A 27914-nucleotide genomic window follows, 5' to 3' on the forward strand; every position below is an offset into this window, starting at 1 on the left:
ACATGTTCTGATTACAATCTAACAGGGGGAAAGCAATTTGATACTTTTATAGGCATTTTCTTAAAGCAAAAAAATACAGTAATTATTGCATAGGAAAGAATTTGTCTTTCTAGTTTTGTTATCATCTCTGAGAAATCCCAGCAGCAGGGGGAGGCTCTGCTGCCCCCTGGATAGCCACAGGCTCTTACTGCTGCTGCCCCACAGTGCCTGTTAGTCTCCCACATGGCCATGGAATCCCCCTGCAACCAGTGAGCCAGGCAGATGTTGTTGGCCTCCTTTTACAGATGAGGAGACGACCCCTTGGAGAATGCCATGACTTGTCCCGACCCTCCAACTGTTGGTGTGTGCTCTCTGCCACACGGCACCTCCTCTCCCTAGAGGAGTGGGGAGCACTTTGTGAGGGTCAATGTTTGAGTGACACCTGTCACACTCACATGTCAACAATCTCATAGTTGATACCTGGCTTCATGAAGGAGTTGATAATTTGGAAGGAAACACTTTGGCAGCCTCACCAAAGGTGGCAAGAGTTCCGAAGCCCAGTAGGAAGGTGTGGGTTGCATGTTTTAAGGCCTGCGGTATTGCAGGCCTTATCATGGATAGTGGGAAGATTCTGGAGTATATATGGGTCCCTATTGCTGTGTTGTCAGATAAAACACACAAGATTTCAAAGCGTTGAACCAGAATGATGGCCATAATGTTTTAAAATCAATGACTGTATAAAGTTGGAGCTGGAAGGAGCTTTGTGTGTCCCTGTGTGCCCCTGTGGGCCCCGTCTTGCTGTGGGCCTGTGCGCTTTGCCTCGTCTATGTGTATCTTAGTGCTTTCCACTCTCGGGTTCTCTTCCTCCCTGAGGCCCTCACCTCTGTCTTTCTCTTTCATGTGCATGCACAGACATACACACACTGAATGCAAGAAATCTTTAAAAAGCAAAAAAGCTCTGACAATAAATGTGGGGAATTTCTCATTGTTAAGTGCTAAGAACTCAGTTTGTGTTGTCACCAGTGATTGTTGAACACCTGCTAGGCTCAGAGCAACACCAAATTGGGCACTGGGGAATTACAAAGAAAGGAAAGGACATAATTCCTTACTTTGAAGAGTTTACAGTCTAGAGGGAGAAGAAGATGACTAAGTCCATTTCCTAGAGAATAACATCGTTACAGATGGCAGCCACATACACACACAGCTACTTTTACCAAGGGGCACGCGGGGGCTTCTGCATTTGGAAAGGGTAGAAGGGCAGTTTCAGGGGGTGATATCACAGTTGTAAAATGAAATTTTCTACCCAGGGATTTATGGCATTTTTGTTTATTTTCCCCAGAGACCAAATAATAGCATGTTTCTGTCTTTTCTGTCTCCACTTGAGCCTTGGGGAAAGAGAAAGGTCTGAACGTCTCACTCCTAGGGAAGGATTGTGCATTTTGAAGCCTGGCGGAGCTCACTGGTGTAGACACAGCCTGCCCTAGCATGTGTGAGAGGCTCCAGCCCAGTGGTTTGAAGGGTGGGAATATGGAAGGATATTGAGGAGCATAACAATAAGTAAGTGAACCAACCATGTAGCACATAGCTGCAGGGACAGACGCAGACACACACGGGAAGTCTAGGAAGAAGAGTCACTAACTGCCCAGAATCCCCTGGACACTGTGTGCTTGGGGTTGTGAGGGCTGCTGGTTATAAGCGGTTGCAAGAAAGGGCTCTTTTCTACAGGGGATAGGACCACCCACAACCCGTTAGTATCTGGAACATTCTCTTCACATTCAGGTTTTCAAACAGCCTGGAAACAGCACGGAGGTGCCAGGTATCCAGTTATAGAAATCTCTGGGGGCAGCTCTTTCAACAGCAGAGATCACAGCACTGTGCCTCTTTGAGGCAGGTTGCAAGGGTCAGAAGAACAGATGATGGCAAGGGTCAGAAGAACAGATGATGGAAGCAAAAACTTAGAATTTGGGGTCCTTAATTGTAGCTGCCACCCACTTAAAGATTCCTGTTTCTCTAAGTGCTAAATTAGAGGACTTAGGATCCTGGATCCTTTATCCAGAAGTCCTCCCTTCAACAACTCTCTAGATAAAAAGATGGAATCAAATTTAGAAAGGACCAATCAAACATTTAGGGATATTAGAGTTTAAAAAGAAAGAAACCAAAATCAGTGGTATATACCATTTCACATAAGTGCCTCTGAGGTGTATGGATTCATTCAGTCAACATTTTTATGCCTATATGCTGAATATTTTGCAAGATCCAGTGCAAACAGTGGCAAACGAGTTGTGCAAAGTCTCTGCCCCCCTGGGGCTCACATAGCATGTGTTGCTATTCCTGAAATTGCACTCTCCACCCAGGCAGAGCTAAGTTCTAAATATTCCATTTGTAAGTTATCCAGGGCCTCCTGTGGTAGAGAAGATTGTTACCTACACTGAAGGCCACCTAGAAGGAGTTCTAAAGCAAGGTCTCCATGGTTTCAAAAGAACTGGGAGGGTCAGGCTGCTGAGTCACTCTTTGCTGTGTGGGGTTGGCTCTGAGACGTGATGCCTGGTCTGCTTTCAGAAGGCAGCCAGGTTTTCAGAGAAAGCAGTGAGCATGGTCCCAGAGACCCCAGGGAGTCTTGTCTGCTTGTTTGTTTGCTTTTCCCCAAATAGGGGAATAAATCACTCTAGGATCTGCAGGTACCTAAGGTTTCATTTGTAACGACTTGGGCGGTGGCTTCCCTGATGCTGACATTTTCAAAAGACATTTTCAGCCTCGTGTCTGGCATTTCTCCCAGGAGCAAGTAAACCTGACCCCATTGGAAGCCGAACATCTGAAAGTTTGGGTTTTCAAATCTGCCCAGTCCCCAAATCCAGAATGCCCCAAGTGATTCCCCCCAGCCCCATTCATCTCAGAGCCCACATAGACAGAGATGGAGTTTTCATCAGACAGCGTCCAATTCAATCACAGGGAATGCGGCAGTGTGATTTCCTAAGAACCTACAAATGCCCAGGAGTCCTTTTAGCTCTGTATCCTTTTGTAAGAAAAGGAGGAAGAATAAGAAACTGAAGAACCTTGTTTGGCCAAATGTGAAATGACTTGAAAGGTTCCAATTTGGGATCAAAACTCAAAGCCAGCTTGGATGTGGAGGGCTCCCCAGCTCTCAAGCTACATTTGCAGTGTACTTTGTTCCTGAGTCAAAACACGTTCAGGTACAAGAGGCGCCTGGTATAAGAAGCGCCTGAAGTGATTTCTCCCTCCAGGAATCCTGCCTTCACTCAGAAGTGCCTCAGAACTTCAAAGTGAATCCTGTGTAGGGAACAGGAAAGACACAGCAGAGAATCCGGGCCTCCTTGGATGACAGAGCCTACCCTGCTCCTGGAGGCAGGCTGCAGGGGACACTCAAAGGGGATGTGATGAGGGCCCACCCTGGGACAGGCTGCTCCCATTTTACTAATGGAAACTTCAGACATAAAGAGGAGTCCACACCGTTCCCAATAAGGTTGTCAATTACTGTTCGTGATGAGGCCCAGTGTCACCTTGGTCACTTCCCCAGACCCGAGTCAGGGACACTCTGTTCTCCCTATGGAGTTCCTATCTTCCTCCTGCCACCTGTCCCCAAGCAAGTGGGGGAGATGCAGGGTCTCTCAGCTCCCTGCCTGGTGATCCACAATAAGAAAGCGTGGGCTTGGGTCCATCCTTTGATGAACTTGAAACTATTCTGTATTGGATTTGAAGTAGCACATGGGAAATGACAGAAGAAAAGTCATATTGGGGATTTCATGCCACTGATTTTGAATTACTGGTCATAGGATACAGAGCTTAGACATCACCAATTTCCCTTTCTCCTAAGCCAACCTGCCATACCCCAGTATATTCTCGTAGAGATGAATGGAAAGTGCCAGAGAGTGGCGGGCTTGGCCACAGTGGTAGCCTGGGAGAACAAGTCAAGGTCCCGCATCCACCCTGGGCTCTGGCACCATCAGGCTGCCTTGAGTAGGGAAGGCCCATGCCACTTGATCTTCACTCCCTTCCTTTCCTATGGTTTTTTTTTTAATTGTAAAAATGTTCTTGTAGAGACTTGGTCTCACTTTGTTGCCCAGGCTGGTCTCAAACTCCTGGCCTCAAGCAATCCTCCCACCTCGGCCTCCCAATGTGCTGGGACTACAGGCATGAACCACTGCACCCAGCCCCTCATCTACATCCTTGAACAGGGAGAAATAATATTTCAAATTTCTTCCTCCTATGAACAGCTGACTCCAGGGCAGAAAGCGCCTTGTTCCTCCCTGCACTCCTAGCCCTGGCACATGCTTTATATTCAACAAATTGCAACTGTTATAACTAAAACTTCTTTTGATTAATTTGACATTTTTGGATGCCTACTCTATGCCAAGCACCCTGCGGGTAGTTTATTTGACGATCTCTCCTCTAACAACAGTCACGAGAAGCAAGTGTGGTGCTAGCCTATAGATGAGGAAACTGAGGTTCAGACAGCTCTGCTGCTCCTTCCCCAAGGTCACTCTGTCCACAGCAACCTGGCCCTGTGCCTCCTGAGCCTACACCTTCTACTGACACTACTCTTCTAGCCCTTCTAAGACCCAGACTACCTGCTGGCAATTTTGATCTGGGTTCTAATCCTAGCTGTGTCCATTTCCTCAGATAGAATGGAAAGGCGTTGGAAGGGTTGATCGTAGAAGCTCCTTCCTGGTGGTCACATTCTTTGATTCTGCTCTTAATCAGAACTCACACTGTTCCCAGAGAGGCTGCCCTGTCCCTGGCTGGCTCTGGAAGGCAGGTGGGAAAATGAAGGGGAGAGGCTCTAGGAGAGCTTCTCCCCCCGACGCTGGCTAACAGAGTTTCCCTGAAACTCACGTTTATATAGTCAGCCTGTGAGCCTGGAGCCATCTGCAGGAGGGGAGTGGCAGGAAAGGAAGAGATGTGGGTTGAGGGTCATCTTGGTAGCAGGCGCTTCACCTGCTATCTTTAGTCGGCCTCTACACAACTCCAGGTATTACTGTCCTCTCTTTTCAGATAGGAAGCAGGCCTGGTCACACCCCCCTGGCCTTAGGGAGTAGGCTGCAGAGCCCAGATTCTAAACCAGCCCTGACCTGACTCCTGGGCTGTGCTTTCTCCTGTGCTGCACTGCCTTCCGTGGGAGAGACCAGCCCGGCCGCCTGAGTAATCTGCACAGCCACCCACTGATGACTTCTTTTCCATTCGTGTTCTCAGGAACCTGAATTTTTATCCTGTAAAAGGTTTTGGAGGAGAGAGAGGGAAATACCATGTGATCTGCCCCAAGCTACACTGTATACAATGGTGAGCGATGGGGGAATTTTCCTTTCTTCCTTCCCTCCCTCCCTCCTTCCCAGGTAAGGCTCTGGTGCCAACCAGGGATGTACAATGTGCCAAGCGGCCATTGCTGTTAGAGGTTCAAGTCTTGTGCGCCTCTCTGTAAATGATAATAGCAGTGACCACCTGGACACTGAATACCCACTCAGCCTCCCATGGTTCTGAATAAACCCACTGGCCAGAGGCGTGGTCCCGATTAGCCTCTCCTGGGCCCTCGAGCTCCCTGCAGACTTATCCGTGATCCTGCCAGCAGCTGGACCCAGCATAAAATGTAATTGGCAAAAAAGGAAGAAAAGGGCAGCAAATGCCTTTTTTTACTTGATATAGCAGGGGGACTTCTTTCCATGGGACAGTAGAGGGAGGGCTTCTGATTTATCTGCTTGTCCTAGGCTCTGCCCTTCCCTCACCTCCTCTAGCTAATACAAGGTTAGGTAATGCTTGGCCAGGGGTTCTGGAATATAAGGCTCTAAGGCTCTGGGAGTTCCCTGGGAAGCCCCAGGTAACTTTGATCCAGGCTCCCCCAGCCCCAGTGGCTCTGTTTTATATATTTACATATTAACCTCCCACAGGTTTGTGTGGGAGGTCACACAAACCTCCCACCGCCCATCTCTTTAGACTCCCAGCCTTCGAGGATGTAAGTAGATGGCTAATTTATAATCCTAATTAGGAATCCAGCTTACATCAGTCAAAGTCTTCTGGGATTTTAGATCTTATTCTCAAAACAAAAGAATCTTCAGTTCTCTTTGAAGATAAATGTGCGTTCCCTGGGCCTAGGAAAGAGAAAATCTCAAGCCCTTTCCCTCATGTGTTTCTCCCTGTCTGAAACAGAGGTCCCTTTGTGAACTGAAAATGAATTCTGCAACCTGGGCACATACGTTAGTACATACCATCCCCTTTTGCCATTTTGTTCCCTGGCGGTGAAAATCCCTGTGTCTGGTGCTGTTTGTATTACCATCACCTTGCCTGTGACCCTGGTGGGTGTTTTATTAGAGGGAAATGCAAAATAGCAAGCAATCCTGTTAATTTATTGTTCACCAGCAATAGTAAATTATTCTAATATCGTTTCCATGTACTGTTCGTATATTACAGCAGAGTGATTACCAGAAAATAGCTGCTTGCATGCCATACAGCATTCTCAAGGATCACTGTGCTTAATTTTCTCTTCTTCTTTTACAATAAGCAATTGCCACTGTAGCTTCTTCCTCTTCTTGGTCACACATCTCTCTTGTACTCAAGACAGATTGTGCCATGGCATAAGAAGCTTCATTATTCTTTTTTTTTTTATATTTATCAAATCCAGAAACACTGATCTTTTTGTCTTAAGAAAACCAAGAGACATTATTCCTTTTCTTCAAGTAGATCCAAGTTCTCAGGCATTCCTGCTGTTACTTTTAGGCTGTTTTCTCTTGCGTTTTCTGATTCCCAACATGATCAATGGTCCTCATCCTCTCTCTCCGAATCTGCTGTTCACTAGCTTAAGCCCCTTGGCAGGCTCCTGCCTCAGCACCCTGCTTTCCTTTTAGCCTTGGTGGAAACACAACCATTAACCCTTTGTCTCTCCTGGACTCCTTGAATTATCTCTCTCTCTTTTTTTTAATCTCTTGTAAGTGCAGAGATCTAGACTGAGGTCAAAGGAAGAAGAGAGGTGATTCTTCTCCCACCAAAGGGGAAAGAAAGCTGAAAGCTTCATTCGTTTGAACTACTTCTCCCGCAAAATCAAGAAATGAAGAGAACACCCAAGGGAGGACTCAGATAATCCCCTCTCCCCACCATTCAGAGATGGGATCTCACCAGGCTCAAGCCCAACTGCACCCAAGCCCCCATCCCTTGGTTCTCACCTGGGCAGGTAGCCTGTTCCGGGGCCTGCATGAGCCTGGAAGGCTTCCCTGTTTGGAGCAGGGGATGGGGAACATGTCCCTTTCTTTCACTAGGTTCACAGTTCTCACCAAAATATAATCCTCCTTTGCCCTGTAATCCCCTCCTATTTTTGCACACCCACAGACGTGCAAGCTGAGGTTTTTATTTTGTGATGCTTAAATGTCAGGTCACTGAAGGAAGTGCAGAGCTAAGCAACAGCAAAGCTGTGACCAGGGGTATGAGCCTCTAGCTTGTGCCACGAGCATGACTTCATTATGCTCAGAAAATAGATGACCGGTACAAATGGGAGATTCTCAGTGTTTGTCCTTAAACTCTAGAGTACCTTCTCCATTCCTGCTCCAGGCAGGATTTATTTCTTTCTTTCCTCTCTGGGAAGTAAGATGACTTGTATTTCATAGTAATAAAACCTCTTGCAATCAGGTGGAACACAGAAGGTGATAAATCCCTTCAGTCACTTCAGGGGCCTTTTTCAGGCTGGGAGTCACTCGGCAATATTCGGCGGGTTGTTTGGAGTCATTCCCTTTCTTCCTTCTCCACCCCAGTTCCCACCCCCATCTCCAGTTTCCTTCATAAACCATTGCCGTAATTCCCTGCCTTTTCTCCCAAATTAATTAGACATTTGGAGTGATGGGTGGGTAAGATAGTCATACCTTTCTATTCCCATCTTTTTGTCTCATGTCATTCATTTTTTTTCATAGAAATGGTAACCATCATGCCTATGTTCACGATCATTTTCTTTTTTTGTGCTGAAGGAAGTTTTTGTTGTTTTTGGCTTAGGTTCTGTAAAAGATAATGCCGGACTCTAAACTGTGCCCACATTCCTCTAAAGTTAGAGTGTGCAGAGAGGACAGTGCCTTCATCCATGGCACATCTTTTGTGGCTTCTGAAGAAAAGTCTGGGACTTTGTTTACATTCTGGCTGGTTTGTTCTTTGGTGGATGAGAACCTAATGCATTTTCTTTTTCTTTTTTTTTTTTTCTTTTTTTTGGAAATGGAGCCTCACTCTTTGTCTCACCCAGGCTGGAGTGCAGTGGTGTGATCTCAGCTCACTGTAACCTCTGCCTCCCAGGTTCAAGTGATTCTCCTGTCTCAGCCTCCCAAGTAGCTGGTACTACAGGCTGCACTGCCATACCTGGCTAATTTTGTATTTTTAATACAGATGGGGTTTTTTACCATGTTGGCCAGGCTGGTCTCAAATTCCTGACCTCAGGCGATCCACCCGCCTTGGCCTCCCAAAGTGCTGGAATTACAGGCATGAGCCTCTGCACCTGGCCCCTAATGTATTTTCTAACCCCGTCTTCTCCATTCCTGGGAAGGGATTTCACTGGTCCAGGCCTTAAAAAGGGGAAGCATGACTGGAGTTAAAATAAAAAATAAAATTTTTAAAAAGCCAATTATATTGAAATTCAGATTTTAAAACTAGTCCTTAGTTCAAGCTATCGCAAGTAAACACCTGTGCTTATGTCAGTCTGTATTTTCATACTGTAAGTATATTATTCTGATGGAAATTATTTTGAATTGGGAATTGAATTTCATTTGTAGGAAGCTGGGAAGCCAAGAATTCTATAGCCAACCATGACTAAAGCAGCATGCGAGAGGGACCTTTGCCTACCATTCTACCTGACATTTTTAAAGACTCTGTGGCCCTTGGGGTTAGCTGTGGGGGACTCTACTGTCCCCGGAGCATAAGGATCCCCAGTCTGGTTTCTGCTGCTGCCTTATTCCTTGGCATTCAATGGCTTGTCACCACTTCACTCCAGCCTCTGCCTCGGTCATCACATGGAGTTCTCCCCTGGTGTCTGTGTCTTCACATGGCCGTGTGTCTCGCCTCTTCTTCTTATAAGGACACAAGTTGATATGTTTTGGATGTTGTTTCCTCCACATCTCATGTTGAAATTTGATTCTGGAGTTGGAGGCGTGGCCTGGTGAGAGGTGACTGGATCATGGGGGTGGATCCCTCATGAAGGGCTTAGTGCCATCCCCTTGGTGATGAGTGAGTTCTTGCTCTGAGTTCACATGAAATCTGGTTGTTTAAAATCATGTGGCGTTCCCCCCCGCCCCATGTCTGGAACGCACTCTTGCCATGTGACACGCCTGTTCTTCTTTGCCTTCCGCCATGATTATAAGTTTCCTGAAGCCTGTGCCAAAAACAGATGATAGAGCCATGCTGCTACAGCCTGCAGAACCATGAGCCAATTACACTTCTTTTCTTTATAAATTACCCATTCTTGGGTATTATATTATAGCAACACAATTAACAGAATAACCTAACAGTCATATTGGATTAAGGGCCCTCCCTACTATAATGTAATCTCGTCTTAATTTAATTACATCTGCAGTTACCCTATTTCCAAATAAGCCCACATTCACAGGTACCAGGATTTCAACATAGGAATCTGGGGGGTACCCAATTTGATCCACTGCAAATGCTGTCCCTGCCTTAGCTTTGGAAGAAGCAAACTCCCTTCCATCTTCCTTCTAGCTCTTGCTCCCAGGTTTAAAGGACTATCTTTGAATCTTCCCAAACCCCAGTTGGCCAGCATCCTTTGGCCTGCCCACAGCCCTTTCCTGAGCTAACCTTACCTCTTGCCCAGTACGCCGCACCTTGCTTATACCAGCTGAGCCAAACAGAGGCTTCCCTGTATCTGTCAGGGTTCCTCCAGCTCTCTTTTCCTCTACCTCTGGAGGCCTCAGGCTTTTCCGAACTCTAATCCCATTGTGCATAACACATGTCTTAGCAGATAATGAAATCATTGCTCTTCCACTTGGCTCTTGGGAGGCACTATGCTCCCTTTCTCCTGTGCTCACTTAAAACCCCATGGCATGACTCAGTGAGAGATGGCAGCTTTGGAGTCAGCAGCACATAAGGTCCAGTCCCAGCTCGCTATTAGTTTACTAGATGACCTTGGGCAAATAACTTCACCTTTCTCAGCCTCAATTCCCTTATCTTTGCAAATGAGGCAATAGTAACACCTGCTCTGCAAAATTGTTGTTAGGATTGAGTAAAATAGTGTGCATATGTTGCCTCACAGTAGGTTCTTGTGAAATGTCGTTACTGCTCACATTTCATCTTACTGGCCCGTAATGTAGCTAGTAATAGCTGTCTCTTTTTATTGAGCATTTACTTTTGTGCCAGGCACTTTGTGCTTGCTGATTTACAGGTATTATTTCTAATTCTTATAAATTTCCTGCAATGTAGATATTACTATTTCTGTTGACAGATGATGGAAACCAAAGCTCAGAAAGAACATGAAAATAAAATGAATGAAAATGAAAATAAGATGAAAAAGTAAAATGCCCAAGGTCATGGCCACTAAGTGTTTGAGCCAGGATTTAAACCCAGGAAGGTGCACCTTTGCACTCTTGCACCTTTGCACTAGAGGCAGTGCAAAGCTGCCTCTCTAGAGTCTCTCATTAATCCACTGATTTTCTTATGTTTTCTTAGCCTGTCCTTTCTCACGTTCTCACCCTCACACTTTCTCCTATTCTGTTCTCCTAGCTGACTTTTCCCTTTCTTCCTCTCTTTTCACTGTCCATGTCTTCTAAGCCAGTGTTTCTTAAATTTGTTCAGATGTCAGAAAAGCATGGTGCATTTCACAGAATAGCATGCGTTTTTTGTTTTTTGCAGAACACTAAGAAATACTGATAAAATTCTATCATGTAAACCTTAGAATTACCTTTGCTAGTGGAAAATGTGGCTATTTTCTATGGATAATATAGAACTTATAGAACTAATTATAATATAGAACCCATAAGTGCATACACACATACACTCAAGCACAGCTAGGAACAAAGCATGACCAATTGCTTCCTACTCTTCTTAACGCACTACTCAATTATGTATTTCCTCATCTATTAGGACTTGCTAATAGACAAGAATGAGAAGGCACTAAGGATTTTCCTAAAAATCTATAGGAGGAATACTGGAGGCTCAGAAAATTGAATACATGAATGTATGTGTGTCTGTGTGGCACTTTGATCCAGTTTGTGGATATACTAGTACATTTAACTTCAGTGTCATCTCTGATAATAGAAGGGTTTGCTGATTGCAGAGAGGGTCAGAAATGATCCACTCTAAATGCTCCCTTACCAGTGGGCTTCCTAGGTTACATGGTGGGACACACATTCCATTTTAATCTTGTTCCCCTGATTTCCTTCCCTTACAAAAAATTCAGTTGCCCCAATTACCTTTAGGAGTCCTGACTGTAGGGGGATCATGTATTGGAAAGGTTCACAGGCGTCAAAACACTCTGACGCCACGGATGTCTTGTGATTTATTTTCACCTTGTGGTGGTGAAGACTGACCTTAGTATAGCCATCGGGGCTCCCATTAATGCAAAGAAAGCAAGCAACCTTGTCAGAACACAGAAACATGTGTCAGCTTTTGATTTTGGCACCAGCCATTCCCCGCTGCTGCCAGAAGAAATCACAGGTTTACACCTGCTCCCTCACCTATGTGCTCCTCTGTGGCTTCCTTGTGGCTTCGAAACCAGGCACGCTTCAGATTTCTTATGTGAAGCTTTTTTTTTTTCACTGAAGTTTCACAGTTGTCATCACATGCATTTTGTATTCCTTCAGGGACATCCTAACGTAGTGACTCAGAGATGGAAAGCAGGTGAGAGCCCCTCCCTCAGCACTGCTGGGTACTATTGATCTTAAATTTGATCTGTCAGCACATCTCTGAATGGGTAAACACCATGCTCCATCCTGCTCGGAAACAAGCAAAGCCCTAGCCTCATCATCATTGGCTTCCTTCAGTAGACACATGTATTGGCCTTCTGTGTTGTACAACAGAACAAAAGTGGAAAATGTAATGTGCTGTGTAATGTTTATTGATTTTCCCTGAGCTAAAAGCAAAGTTTCAGACGTAGCCTTGGAGACGGCCAGGACTTTGGTACGGAGGGTTCCGTGCAACTTCCTGGAATCATTATCCAAATTCAGGTCGGACTGGGAACGGCTGGTGCAATGAGAGTTTTGATGATTAGAATTCAGCAGAACTCCTGAAGGGAGAGGTTGGGTGGTTCTGTACGATATGGGAGCAGAGTCCCTGTCCTCCTATTACCTCTCAGAGCCGCATAGACAACATGCTGGGCTGTCTTGAGACAATGCCTTTGCACTCAGTATACAGGATCGCTGGCTTTCCTGCCACTTCTCCACGCTCTTCAAGGCCAACTTGAGACTTGAGACTGTAGCATGAAGAGTCAGCTTTACTACTGAGCTCAGCTACAGAGTTTCCTCATGATCTGGAACAGCACTTCCCAAACTGCACTGTGCATGTGAATCACCTGGGAATCTTGCTGAAACAAAGTTTCTGATTCAGTAGGTGTTGCTAGAGACTACCAATTTCTAATAAGCACTTAGCTGATCCCAAAATGGACAGTCCCTGGACTGCAATTCATAGAGCAAGAGTCCCGTGAAAGGTGAAGACCCAGACCAGATACCATGACAATTTAATTTGCAAACTGGCTCCACCATCCATCCTCAGCACGTAGGGGATGGAAGACGTCCCCTGACCATTGCAACTGTGGGGGCAGTGCTTCTCAACTTTGTCTACCCGTCAGAATCACCCTGGGGCTTTGAGACCTATCCAAGCCCAGGACCCACTCCAGACCAATTAGGCAAAGCTCCCCAGGTGATTCTGTGCAGCCAGGGTTGAGGAAGCAGTGGCTTAAGTCATTATTACACTCTTCAAATGCAGCACTAACATGGCAGAAGGAGGTGAGTGTGGCAGTAATAATAGCAACAAACATCTGGAGCGTGCATGTTTTGCTGTTTCACAAAGCAGATTCACATCTGTTATTTCTTCCTTATCCCAACTGTATATGGTAGACTGCTGCTGTAAGAAGGTTACCAAAAAGGGGTGATGGCTCACAAAATGGAAGTTTATTTTCACGTAGTGGCATTGAGTGAATATTGATCCACCAGTGCCTCTTCACCCAGTCATTCAGGGGACAGTGGAAGCTCTGCTGGCTTCAAGGTGGGCTTCTGAGGTCCCCTAGGAGGGATCATCTCCATTCTAGGCAGGCAGAAGCATGGAAGGGCTTCATGGATCAAGCCTGAAAGTAGTAGTTATCATTTATCCTCATATTCCATTGGCTAGAACTTAGAGAAACAAGGGACAGTGGGCAGCATGGGCCAGTTGGGTGCACGTGGAACATGGATTATGGTGAGCAGCCAGCAGCCTCTTTGCCAGCTGTGTGGGGTAGATGTGAATGCACAGACTAACGGGGCAAGTCTTTCCTACATGAAGAACACCCAGGGGGCTGTATGGACCTTTGGAAGAAGTAAGAATGAAAATACCCAGTCAAAGCACCTGGGTTCAGTGGCGCAGAAGGGTTTAGTAGGTTAAAATATTCTACAATACTACATTAGTATTCATTCATTGTACATTCTAAATATCCATTTAGTAGGTTAAAATATTCTACATTCATCTGCCTCCCCCCGACCCCTGCCCTGGAATTATTTGTATGGATAGTTAGAAGGCACACAGACTGGTTTTAAGCCTCATTTTATTATTTTACATGCAGTGAAACATATACATGGGTTAAGGACTGTGATAAGTGATACACAGTTCTCAACTCAGCCTCCCTCCCACTTCTGAGCAGTGGCCTTGCCTCACACTTCATTCGGAAAAGCGGAGAGGGCAGCTTATTCATGTATCCACCACCCTGGCCACCGATCTGCTGGGGCCTGTGTCCAGCACTCATGCTTCCCTCCAGCCCCTCCTACGCCTGTCAAAGGCCAGCCCCTCCTTCCACTCATGTGGAAGATCACATCTTTCTCCTCCTGAAAGACTGCTCTCAGCCTGGATTACCAACCTTGTACCCTGTATTGAACCTTAACCCTGTTAAGACCACTCCTGCCAACGTCTTAACAAGATCAAGAGCTCTGGGGTGGGGGCGGGGCTCTCCCTGGGCCCTCTGGCCTCTGCTTTACCGCTTCCCTGCAGCAAACTTCTCTAAAGAGTCACCTAAGGTTGCCCTCCTCTTTTACTCTCCAACTCACTGCAGAATGGCTTTCCCTCTGCCACTCTTATCGAAGCTGCTTTTCTTAGGGTCTCTACTGACTCCCCTATGGCCAAATCCAATGGCCACTCTTCGTTTTCCATCCTTCTCAGCTTGTGAGGATCCGCTCCCTCTTCCTTGAGACAGTCTTCCCTCGCGGCTTCTGTGATGCACCCCAGTCTCCTCTGCCATCTCTTTCATCCCTGTAGGGTGACTCAGCGTTTGGACTGGGTCTGCCCTCTCCCACATGTGAGTGCATGCAGTCCCATGGCTGTAAAGATTATTTCTATGCTCATGATTTCTGAGTTCTGCATTTATCCCAGACTCTTTCTCTGGCTGCCTAACTGACCTGGATGACTTTCCCACTGGAAGCTCAAACGCGACCAGTGCAAAACCAAGCTCTGTACCACTCCCTTGCCATGAAACAAATAAACCCAACAGAAACCTAGCATAGTCAGTAGTACCACAATTGAGCCAGGTCAGAAATCGGGGAGTTATCCTTGATTGTTTTTCTCCTAGCCCTCTAATCACCAAGCCCTGTTGTAGAAACAGAGGAAGGACATTTGAGTCACTCTTCTTCCCACCCCATTGGCTGTCACTGTCCTGGTCTGGGCCGCCACCATCTCTCCAGGCATGGCAGCTGTATCCTGGCAGTCCTGCCGTGTCTATGCCCGCTCTCCAACAGCCTGTTTTCCACGCAGCTAGCTTTTAAAAATATACTAGTCCCCACTCTTTGCAGTGTCCCTTCACACTATGATAAAATCCCGACTGCTTGCTGTGGTGCCGTGCAGCTGCACACACTGTGTGCCTGCCTCCCCTCCTCATGCTGTGCAGCCCTCTGTCTCCTGCACACTCAGCCACCATCCAGGCCTCTCTTCAGTGCCTCCAGCCCACCTTCACATGTGCCATCCCCTCTGGCAGGCATGTCCTCCTCCAGCACTTCCTGGACCAAGTCCTTCCTAGTCTTTATGCATCGTGCATTCCTGTATGCATTTATGATTGGATGAGGATCTCTCATCTCTGTAGTGAAGGGACCAGTGGTTTGGTTATTGTTTTCCAATACGTTGCAGACCAATAAGACACAATAAAAACAGATTCTAGATAAAATAAAAAGACAAACACATAATACAAGTCCCATTTTTAACTATCAGATTCAACTGTAGTCAAATTGCATTATTTAAATGCAATTTAGTTATTGAAAATATCTATCAAAATAGAAATTGAAAACACATGGATGTTGTGACAAGGTCAAATTGATTTCTCTATTTATTTGTCATGGATTTGTAGCCAACAGTTGGTGTACCAGTAGGGTGCACCAGTGGTCTATGGACCCCACTGTGAATAGGGCTGTTCTAGATTTCAGTTTAAAAGTCATCTATTTAGGGACTTTCCTGGACAACTCATCTAAAGCAGAGTCTTGCACACACACCTAATGCTGTTAGTCTCTCTTCTGGACCTCCTATTGGTCTCCAGTGTGGCACAGAGAATTTGTGATTAGATGTAACGTGAGCAGTTTCTTATCTTGAAATCAGTCTGTTGCTTAGCTGATGAGTAATTTCTTCTACCTCTCTGACCACCCATATTCCCTGTTGAAGGTACTTTGGGCACCTGTCTATGATTGTGGGGAAAGAACAATTCCGTACCACCCTCCATCAGAAAACAACACCCAAGTCTACACCAAGACTCAAGAAGATTTTAGTCACCAGTTCTCAGTGGTAGAATCCAATCTGTAGCATCAGGGTGGGGTTGGAGACTCAGCAGGGTCCCTGCGTTATCTACATTGAGGGACCAAGACCATGAGACATCCCCACGTGACCTGCCCTCTCTTGATAGAGACTGTTCCACCCACAGACTCTCCTTCTTCCTGTTTATTTTCTCTTTTCCATTGCTCCCCAGCTGCACTGGCCCCTTGAAGTCTCACCTCTCACCTTCCTGAGGCCTGAGCCCTTTTCCTGGCCTCCTCTTGTGTCTGGAGACTCCCACATGGGGTGCACATGGCAGCTGTTCTCTCTGGCCCATCTCCACTGCAGAGGAAGCAAGGTGGGCTGGCCTTTAGTTTTTTAAACCTACTGACTCCTGGTTATCTAATCTGCTAGTAGCAGCATATACTTTGGATCTTACTGTGCATAAAAGAACATCTACCTCCTTTTGGTCCAGGTGCCTTCCAAACCCCGGTGGGAGAGGTGGTGCCCGAGAGCTCCATCCCAACTCCTGTGTGTGTGAGATTGTGCTATTAATGTTTTTCTCACCAGATAGAGGAGAAGGCCTATCCAGCCACGTAAATATCTATGTGTTTAGTTATTTGTCATCTGAGGATGGGACTGAGGTAGTATCCGTGGTTGTCCAAAAAATATTTGTTAAATAAGTGAATTTTAAAACGAGTGGAAGAACATAATTACTATACTTAGATAAGTGAATAGAAAGGATCTTATTTCAGAAAGTCCAAAATGCAAATTGTCCAAGCATAACAGTCTCCCTTATCTATGCTGGAGGAGGTGCCATAGTGCTGATAACGCAAAGCAGGAAGAGATGATGGAGGAATTCTTTCTTCCTACTTAGTGCATCGGCCTTGCTTTCTAGCTTCATTGTGCTTTGGGCAATAGGATTAGTTGCCCTTCCCTGAGCTCAGACAGTGTCGATGGGGGCCTGGATGTACCTAAAGACAGGAGAGAAGTGTTTGAGATTTATTTGCCTGTAAGCAAATGACAATGCTCCAGCCACATGCTGGTAGTGGCGACAGCATGGGCTTCTGCGGCTGACACCCCCAAATCACAAGGTGGCCTTTGCCGCCTGGCCCTGTGGGCCCTCTGAGCCACCCATCTTCAGTGTTGTGAACAGCACTCACCAAAAGGGGCCAGGAGTTACCTGCAGAAAAAAATCAGAGCTGGACAGATAGAAGGGTGACTTCAGTGGGAGAAAGTGGCTCTGAGTCCCCTGCCAGTGCATAGGGAGGCTGGGTGACTCTGTCCCCAGGAAGCCCCATCTCTCCAAAGGATGGTGTAGTTCACCTCCCAGAAGAAGCCAGCCAGGGTCATCCAGGGCAAGGCAGGCTGCCCAGCCCTGCTTCCTTAAACCCGTGGGGCTGATGTGCCTCGCAGGCCTCCTTGGAGCGAGGCACCTTCTGTCTCCCTGAGAAGATCCTGTGGCGTCTCCATGTGGGAATGGTCACAGAGCTGGCCAATTATGCTCCAGGGAGGAGCCCGTTGCAGGGTTCCCTGTGGCCACTGTCACCAGGCTGCCCATGATGGGGAGCATCTGGCCAGGGGGACACTTTTCTAGCTCACACACTTAATTGGACCACACCATGGGACGAGGAGAGGATCTGCCTTCAGTCGCATCTCTATTGAGACAGAGAAGCAGCAGGGTCAGACACTTTTGCCTAGGCTAAAAATGGGATGTGAGGAATTTGGGGACTCAGACAACTGGAAGATGCTTTCTTTTCCCCACACTTTCCAGCAGCTTCACCATGTGGCAGGGTCGGGGTCATGGGTCCCCCTCCCAGAAAACAAACCAATATTGGTACCTGATGTGAGCCTCCCTTAGCAAGCCACTGGCTCAGGCCCTTAGCTCATGCAGCCCTCACAACAGCTCTAGTGAGTGGGTATTATTTTCTTCATCAGACAGATGGGGAAACTGAATGAAAGGGGGTAACTAACATGCCTGTGATTATTCAGCCAATGAGTGGCAGAGCTGGGCTTCAAACCCTGACTCATCTGCCTCCCAGTCACTACCAGGCATCCTGCCAGGTGGACAGGGATGGGCCTGGGCCAGGGGTGAAAGTGAGGAACAAGTAGAAATTTCAAGGGGTGATTCCAGGGACATTGGGAGCGTAGCAAGGGTGGGGCAGTAGAGGATTTGGGGTTGTTCCAATGGCTTGGAGATGCTGCTATTATTTCCTGGGCAGACAGAGGTATTGTTAAACCCCCACAGCATGCTGGGCACCGGACAGTCCCACACAAGAAATGAGTGCCTGGCCCGAATGCCACCACACCACCAGAGAAGCTCTGCAGGCTAAAACCCTTATGCTTACTTTTTCTGGGTTCATTGAGATGCTATGTAATATTAAGAAAGAAGTTGGCCGGACGCGGTGACTCATGCCTGTAATCCCAGCATTTTGGGAGGCCGAGGCAGGTGGATCATGATGTCAGGAGACTGATACCATCCTGGCTAACACCGTGAAACCCCGTCTCTGCTAAAAATACAAAAAATTAGCCAGGCATGGTGGCAGGCGCCTGTGGTCCCAGCTACTCGGGAGGCTGAGACAGGAGAATGGCGTGAACCTGGGAGGTGGAACTTGCAGTGAGCCGAGATCGCGCCACTGCACTCCAGCCTGGGCGATGAGCAAGACTCCGTCTCAACAAATAAATAAATAAATAAAATAAAGAAAGAAGTCTAATTTTGGCTGGATTCAGTGGCTCATGCCTGTAATCCCAGTACTTTGGGAGGCCAAGGTGGGTGGATCTCTTGAGTCTAGGAGTTTAAGACCAGGCTGAGCATCATGGTGAAACCCTGTCTCTACAAAAAATACAAAAATTAGCTGGGCATAATGGTGTATGCTTGTAATCCCAGCTACTTGGGAGGCTGAGCTGGGAGGATCACTTGAGCCCAGGAGGTTGAGGCTGCAGTGAGCCGTGGTCATGCCACTGTGTTCCAGCCTGAGTGACAGAGCAAGGTCCTGTCTCATACATACATACATACATACATACATACATACATACTCTAATTATTACTAGCTTCCCAGGCCCCTGTAAAAGGGAGGTGGTAGGATTGTCTTCCCCAAGAAGACTAAGGAACAAATTTCCAGGACTCTGAAAGGCATTCCTTTCTTTGATAGTGGATGGCAGTTACTTCTCAATCGCTGCTCAGACACGGAGCAGCCAGGCAAGCACTTAGCTCCTAAGTCAGAGATTGACTCAGGCCCGGTCCAGAGAGGACTGCTTGTCCACAACCAACGCTGGTCTAAAAACTTCAGTAACCCCTTGAAAAGCCTTTGGGGGGAGTTTCAGTTTCTGGTTCTGCATGTAAGGAGTTTGGAAGTCACCAGTCTGTCCTGACAATGAGTAAAAAACTGAACAGACTGAAAAATCAAGAACTCTTCAGGGATCCATAGGAGAAGTAAGGTCACAGAGCAAACTGCTGCTCTCAGTATGGAGAGACAGAAAAGCACAGAGAGTCACGGCTTACCTGAGCAGAGATTCACAGGTGAAAACCACCAAGGGAAACTAGACAGTGATTGGGGAAGGTGTAAGATTGATGAATTGTTGCAGCCTCAGTGTGGCCAACTCTAGAGGTAAAAGCTCTAGGGGGACCCAGTCATGGGGGCTCCCCATACTATGTGAGTTTTACCTCCAGGAGCTCTACCAGGTTCTCACAGTAAACATTTTTCTCACACAGAAATCCCCTTATGCTTCTGGCAGGGGGAGGAGAACGAGCCATTTTGAGTTACGCTGGAGCAGTCTGTTCTTAACGCGGTCTGTCCCCCAGAGAAACTTGCTAACCGCAGCTAAAACTGCTGCGGTGTTGTCAGAGCCTAACTGACCTGGAGGAAGGGAATACCCAACTCCTGCCCCCTCTAGCCATCCTGTACCACCTAAGGCAGTGAAGGGAAACAAAACAAAACTGAGAAGCACTTGTGAAGCTCACAGTGCAGAGGCTCTGGCTCACTGAAAGACTGAGACCCACTCTTATGACTACAGAGTGCTTCTCCTTCCCCTGCATGGCACCACCACATTACCAAAAGCCTCCTTACAGCAGTCCCCTTTACCTGCTACACCTTGTCCAGTTATCAAGAAGAAACTACAAGAGATATTAAAAGGCAAAAAACACAATTTGAAGAGACAGAGAAAGCATCAGAAGCAGACATGACAGGAATGTTGGGATTAGCAAACAGTGGATTTAAAACAACTATAATTAATATGCTAAGGGCTCTAATGGAGGGAATATTCAGCATGTACGAAAAAATGGGCAATGTAAACAGAAAGATGGAAATCCTAAGAAAGAGTCAAAAAGAAATGCTAGATATCAAAAACACTGTAATGGAAACAAAGAATGCCTTTGATGGGCTTATTAGTAGACTGGACATGGCTGAGTAAAGAATCTCTGAGCTTGAGGATATGTTAGTAGAATCCTCCCAAACTGAAAAGCAAAGAGAACAAAGACTGAAAAAAAAAAAAAAAAAAGAAAAGAACAGAATATCCAAGGACAGTGGGACAACTACCAAAGGTGAAACATATGTGTAATGGGGATGCCAGAAAGAGAGAAAGAAAAGAAAGAAAGAGGTGAAACAATAATGACTGAGGATTTCCTCAAATTGATGTCAGACACCAAACCACAAATCAAGAAAGCTCTGAAAACCAGACAGGATACGTGCAAAAGAAACAAACAAAAAAAACTAAACTGCAACCAGAAATATCATTTTCAAACTACAGAAAACTCAAAAATAAAAAATTCTAAAGAAGCCAAAGGAAAAACACCTTACTTATAGAGGAACAAAGATAAGAATTATATCTGACTTCTTCTCAGAAACCATGCAAGCAAGAAAAGAGAAGAATGAAACATTTAAAGTGTTGAGAGAAAAAAACGCACCAACCTAGAATTCTATACCCCGCAAAAATGAATGTTCAGAAGCGAATGAGAAAGGAAGACTTTCTTAGGCCAACAAAAATGTAGAAAGTTTGTTGCCAGTAGGCCTTGCAAGAAATGTTAAAAGAAGTTCTTTAGAGATAAAGAAAGTAATATAGGTCAGAAAGTTGGGTCTACGTAAAGAAAGGAAGAACACTGAAGAAGGAATGAGTGAAGGTAAAATTAAAACTCTTCTTTTTCTTGATTGATCTAGTAGATAACAGTTTATTCAAAATAATAATATCAAAACAATAGTAACAATGTACTTGATTACATATACTTAGGTATATTACACACACACACACACACACACATTTATGCTTATATATAAGTGACATGAATGACAGCAATGATACAAGGGATGGAAAAGAGGACAAATTAGGATCATTTTGTAATTATAAGGTACTCATACTACCTGCAAAGTGGCATTGTGATATTTGAAAGTGGACTTGGATTCATTGTAAATGTTAATTGCAAACCCTAAGGTAACCACTAAAAAAAGTTAAAAAAGAAGTATAACTGATATGCTAAGACAGGAGAGAAAATGTAATCAGATAAAATGCTCAATTAAAACCAAAAAGAAATGCTGGAAGTGGAAGAAAAAGTGGAAGATAACAATAGCAACAAAGAACAAAGGCACCAAACAAAAAACAATAAAAAATATGGTAGATAACTCAACTATATCAATAACAACTTTGAATGTCAATGGTCTAAATGCACCAATTAAAAGACAGAGATGGTCAGAGTCGATTTTTTTTAAATGATCCAACTGTCTGTTTTTTACAAGAAACCCATTTTAAATATGAAGACAAATTAATATAAAATAAAAGAAAGTATATGGAAAAAATGTACCCTGCTAACAGTAATTAGAAGAAAGGAAGAGTAACTGCTGTATATTTATTCCAAACAGAACAGATTTTATAGCAAGGAAAGTTATCAATGATAAAGAAGAGCATTACATAAAAACAAAGGGGTCAATTCCCCAAGAATACCTAACAATCTTTAATGTGTATGCATTTAACAGAGCATCCAACTACATGAGGCAAAAATTGATAGAACTGCAGGGAGAAATAGATAAATCCACTATTAGAGTGGATTTATTTACTCTATTGTAACACACCTTTATTGGAAATGGACATATCCAGCAGGCAGAAAATCAGTAAGGACATAATTGATTTCAGCACCATCAATCATCAAACAGTAATTGACATACATAGACTACTTCATTTAACAACAGCAGAAAACACATTCTTCTAAGTCCATATGGAACACTCACCAAGATAGCCCACATTCTAAGCATAAAACATACCTTAACAAATTTAAAAGAATGGAAATAATACAATGTCTGCTTGTAGACCACAGTAGAATTAAACAGAAATCAACACCAGAAAGATGATAGGAAAATCTCAAAATGCAAACAGTGTACTTCTGAATAACATGAGTCAAAGAAGAAATCTCAGGAGAAATTTTAAAAATGTTTTCAACTAAATGAAATGAAAACACAACTTATCAACATTTGTGGGATGCAGTGAAAGTAGTGCCTAAATGAAAATTTCTAGCATTGAACACGTATGTTAGAAAAGAAGAAAGATCTAAAATGAATAATCTAACTTTTTACCTTAGGAAACTAGTAAAAGAAGAGAAAATTAGATACAAAGTAAGCAGAAGAAAAGAAATAAGAATTAGAGCAGGAATCAATGAAGTTGAAAACAGGAACTCAATAGAGAGAATCAACAAAACCAAAAGCTGGTTATTTGAAAAGATTAACAAAATCAATAAACCACTAACCAGGCTAACTAAGTAAAAAGAGAAAAAACATAAATTACTAACATCAGAAATGAAAGAGTGGACATCACTACAGATCTCATGGTCATTAGAAGGATAATAAAGGAATGCTGTGAACAACTGTATGCTCACATATTTGATAACCTAGATGAAATGGGCCAAGTCCTTGAAAGACATAATCTGCCAAAACTCACACAAGAAGAAATAGACAATCTGAATAGGCCTATATCTATTTTAAAAGTTGAATCAATAATTAATAACTTTTCCCAACAGAAAGCACTAGGCCTAGATGTATTTGCTGGTGAATTCTACCAAACATATAAGGAAGACATTATACCAATTCTCTATAATCTCTTTTGGAGGATAGAAGCAGAAGGAATACTTCCTGACTCATTCTGTGAGGCCAGCATTACTCTAATACCAAAACCAGACAAAGGCATTACAAGAAAAGAAAACTGCAGATCAATATCTTTCATGAACATAGATGCAAAAATCCTCAACAAAATGTTAGCAAATCCAATCCAATAAAGTATTAAAAGATTATACACCATGACCAAGTGGAATTTATCCCAGATATGCAAGGCTGGTTCAGCATTTAAAAATCAATTAATGCAATTCATCACAACAACGGACTAAAAAAGAAAAATCATTTCAATAGATACAGAAAAGGCATTTGACAAAATCCCTAACCAATTTATGATTTTAAAAAAACTCTCAGTAAACTAGAAATAAAGGGCAACATCCTCAACTGTATAAAGCATATCTACAAAAAATCTACAGCTAACACCATACTTAATGAAGAGAAACTAGAAGCTTTCCCATAAGATCAGGGACAAGGCAAGGATGTTCTCTCTCACCACTCCTTTTCAATATCATACTGGAAGTTCCAGTTAATGCAATAAGTCAAGAAAAGGAAATTAAAGGTATGCAGATTGGAAAGAAAGAAGTAAAACTATCTTTTTCACAGGTGACATGATCATCTATGTAAGAAATCCAAAATAATTAATCAAAAAACCCTCCAATAACTAATAAACAATTATAGCAAGGTTGCAGGATACAAGGTTAGTATACGAAGATTAATCACATTCCTGTATACTAGCAATGAACAAGTGGAATTTGAAATTAAAAACACAATACCATTTACATTAGCTGCCCCTAAAATGAAATGCTTAGACAAAAATCTAACAAAATATGTACAAGATCTATATGAGGAAATCTACAAAACTCTTATGAAAGAAATCAAAGAACTAAATAAATGGAGAGATAGTCCATGTTCATGGATAGGAATGCTCAATATTGCCCAAATGTTCATTCTTCCCAACTTGCTCTATAGATTCAATGTACTCCTAATCAAAATTCCAGCAAGTTATTTTTTGGTATTATTAAACTAATTCTAAAGTTTATATGGGGAAGCAAAAAACTGAGAATAGCCAGCACAATATTGAAGGAGAACAAAGTGGGAGGACTGACATTGCCTGACCTCAAGACATACCATAATGCTACAGTAATCAAGACAGTGTGGTATCAGTGAAATAATCGACAAATAGATCAATGGAACAGAATAGAGAGCCCAGAAGTAGACTTACATAAATATAGTCAACTGATATTTGGCACAGGATCAAAGGCAATATAATGGAACAAGATAGACTTTTCAACAAATAATGCTGGAACTATTGGGCATCCATATACAAAAAAAAAAAAAAGCTAAACACAGACCTTACACTCTTCCATAAAATTAACTCAAAATAGCTCATATACCTAAATGTAAAATGCAAAACTGTAAAACTCTTAGAGTATAACATGGAAGAAAATCCAGATGACCTTGTGTATGGCGATGTCTTTTTAGATACAACACCAATAGCGTGATGTGTGAAAGAAATAATTGATAAGTTGGACTTCGTCAAAATTAACAACTTCTGTTCTGCAAAAGACAATGTTAACAGAATGAGAAGACAAGCCACACACTTGTAGAAAATATTTGCAAAAGGCACATCTGATAAAGGACTGTTATCCAAAATATACGAAGAACTATTAAAAGTCTACAGCAAGAACACAAACAACCTGATTTTAAAATGTTCCAAAGACCTTAACACCATAGAAGATATACAGATGACAAACAGCATATGAAAAGATGCTTCATGTCATATGTCATCAGAAAATGCAAATTAAACAAGAGAGATCACTACTTACCTATTAAAATGACCAAAATCTGGAACACTTACAAACCAAATGCTAAAGAGGATGTGGAGCAACAGGAACTGTCATTTGTTGCTGGCAGGAATGCAAAGGGATATAACCACTTTGGAAGACAGTTTGGTGGCTTCTTACAAAATGAAACATACTCTTGTATGATCCAGCAATCTTTCTCCTTGATATTTACCCAAAAAAACTGAAAACTTATGTCCACAGCAAAACCTGCACACAAACATTATAGCAGCTTTATTCGTAATTGCCAAAACTTACAAGCAACCAAGATGTCCTTCAGTAGGTGAATGGATAAATCAACTGTGGTACATCCAGACAATGGAATATTATTTAGCACTAAAAAGAAATTAACATTCAAACCATGAAAAGATATGAAGGAACTTTAAATGCGTATTACTAAGTGAAAGATAACCAATCTGAAAAGCCTATATACTGTCTTATTCAACTATATGACATTTTGGAAAAGGCAAAACTGTGATGACAGCAAAACGATCAGTGATTGCCAGGGTTTGGGGGTGGGTGGGGCAACAAACAGGCAGAGCACAGAGGATTTGCGGCGGAGGGGGGGAGGGGGCCAGTGAAACTACTTTGCATGATACTTGAATGGTGGATACATGTCACTACACATTTATCCAAACCCGTAGAATGTATGACACCAAGAGTGAACCCTGATGTAAACTCTGGACTCTAAGTGATAATGATGTGTCAATGTAGGTTCATCAGCAGTAACAAATGCACCACTTTGGTGGGGATGTGGATAATGGGGAAGGCTGTACTTGCGTGGGAGCAGGGAGTATACGGGAACTTCCTGTACCTTCTGCTCAATATTGCTGTGAACCTAAAACTGCTCTTAAAAATAAAGTCTTTATTTTTTTAGAAAGAAAAGGGCTGTAAGGTTTTTTTTTTTTTCAATCAATCAAGAGAAATAGTCTTCTTATGTTTTCATATTTACACTTCTTTTTTTCAGGAGGAAGACCTGAACATCTTTTCCCTGTCCTTTATTTCCCACACATCAGGTTGGCAGCTGCTATGCTTTATTTTTGCACTGTGTTAAAGTCCTCTCCCACCCCAGCACCTACCTGTTCCTCAACTAGCACCACCACATCTCTGTTCTAAATGTTGTTCTCCTGCAATAAAGGACGTTTGAATTAAACATTCCATTTTTATCGTATACCGTATTTCACCATCATCTGCACACCTGTTAGTACATCAAGGGAAGAACCAACTGGCATTGTTTTGAAGGTGTTAGAAACGTTGACCTCTTTATTTTAGTGTGTATCTCAGAGGTGGGACTGGCAAAGCTCTATTTCACGTCACTAAGACATCCCTAAAATGTACACAGATTCTTGCGTGTGGTGTCCGTCGGGTGAAGCTATGAGGCTATGAAAAAACTATTATCATGTCTCACCTTTTTTCCCCACTGAAAATGAGACCAGACACAGCATGAAAATTGCAGCTCATTGACAACAGGAGAGAAGCGGACAGGGAACCGCCTCTGGTTTATTGTGAAAACTTTGACATTTCCATTCACTCAAATAGCAAATGTTTATCAAGAATCATGCTGGATGTTATAGGAGTTAGAAAAACTCTAGAGACACGGCCCCTGTTCTCAAAGAGTTTACGGATTTATACAAGTATTAGGCCTGTAAAATGCACAAAATGCCCGGAAACTCCAAGATCACTGCCTGTGCGCTCAGGGAAGGCTTCCCAAAGTGGCTGGTGTTTGTGTTGGAATTAAATCTGCATAGGAGGAAATAGCCAGAGGGAGGGTGAGGAAAGGACACTAAATTGAGAGGAGGCTGGACCAGGAGGGAAGCCTTATCTGGGGAAATTGCAGTCTTAGAGCAGCTCCATCCAGCCTAGCTCAGGCCATTCTTGGCCAACACAGGGAAGACTTCAGGTCCCATGCCTCAGCACCCCATCCTTTGGTCCTGCCTCCCCCATCTAGCCCACCTCTGGGAAGTTCCGTAAGAAACTAAATATGGTAAAAACTGGACTCTGCTGCCATTTGTGTAGGTAGGAGTTTTCCACCTCGTCTGAAAAGAGCCGTGACCCTCTGTCATGAAACAAGGAGCAGAGACCACACTGGGACAGGAATCATCCGTTTCTGGCTGAGTGTCTGCAGAGCCTTGCTTGGATTCTGCCAGTAACTGAATGTCCAGACTCCAAGCCTCACAAAAGCCCTAACTGTTGCTAATAATGTCTAAAGTAAGAAACATTAAGAAAAATGGAGTTGCAGAAGGATCTTTTTTCATGCCACCCACAGGTTTTCCCCGGGTATTTTCCTTAGAACTAGCAACTGACGGGATATGAGTCACAGGCTGAGCCTAAAGGAGTTCTAAGATAAGAACAGAAAAAGTGCCATAGCCCGGTCCACTTTTACTCACTGGAATTTCTAGGAACACACAGGTTATTTGAAATGCCAGCCACGTGGCCGTTGTTCACGGGGCTGTTTGCCACGTGTCTGAGGCCTCTGGGTGTGGGAGTGTGTCCGTCCATCTATCTGTCTGTCTGTGTGGAACTGTCTGTCTGTTAGGGAAGGTGTGGAGAGGAGGTGGTAGCAGAACTCTGAACTCAGTTGAGCCCCGTAGTGAGAGGCTGCGTTGGATGAGAGGTGGAAGTCCCCTAAGCCATGGGTATTTTTATATTGGGATTTTAAAATAAACCTCCCTAAAGTTTATAATTAATAATACTTTTGTTGTTGTTTCTTTCCAAGTTAAAAGAAACGCTCCCACCCTCTACCCTCACCACACCACACGGGAGTTTCCTTTACAACAAAGCTAATGGTCTGCCGGGTGCAATCATTATAAACACTACAAGGTGTGAAGATAAATGTTTCTACTTGGGGGAGAAATGCATCTCCATTACCAGCCGATTATGACAGTCTCAGAGTTAAAGCCTCTACAATGGATGGTTTTTATCTGGCCTCTGAGAAAATGTGGTGATGAGGTGCGTTCACATTCTCTGAATGTTTGGGGCCTCCCTGGTGCAATCCCAGGTATCCTAATTGCATAAAGAGCCTGGTAGTGCCCCAGTATGGGAAGGGCAGCATGGGAACCCCAGCAAGTTTGGACCAGTGATACTAATAGCTATTATTTCTTAAGTGCCTACTGTG

General features: G+C 44.0%; 1 protein-coding gene across 4 annotated transcripts in view; it reads left to right on the plus strand.

Moving 5' to 3' along the window:
* The window catches only part of SUSD4 (sushi domain containing 4), a 150125-nt gene that overhangs the window by 110112 nt on the left and 12099 nt on the right, over window positions 1-27914 (plus strand). The window contains exon 6 of one of the 4 annotated variants that reach the window (XM_017869958.1): window positions 25767-25957. The exons of the other annotated variants lie outside the window; for them this stretch is intronic. Coding sequence (XP_017725447.1) covers window positions 25767-25915 — 149 coding nt within the window. The 3' untranslated portion in view covers window positions 25916-25957. Of the gene's footprint in view, window positions 1-25766; window positions 25958-27914 lie in introns of those variants that run through there. 4 annotated transcript variants of the gene reach the window in all.

This window comes from Rhinopithecus bieti, unplaced genomic scaffold, assembly GCF_001698545.2.
Source record: "Rhinopithecus bieti isolate Rb0 unplaced genomic scaffold, ASM169854v2 scaffold_1673, whole genome shotgun sequence".
Taxonomy (NCBI): domain Eukaryota; kingdom Metazoa; phylum Chordata; class Mammalia; order Primates; family Cercopithecidae; genus Rhinopithecus; species Rhinopithecus bieti.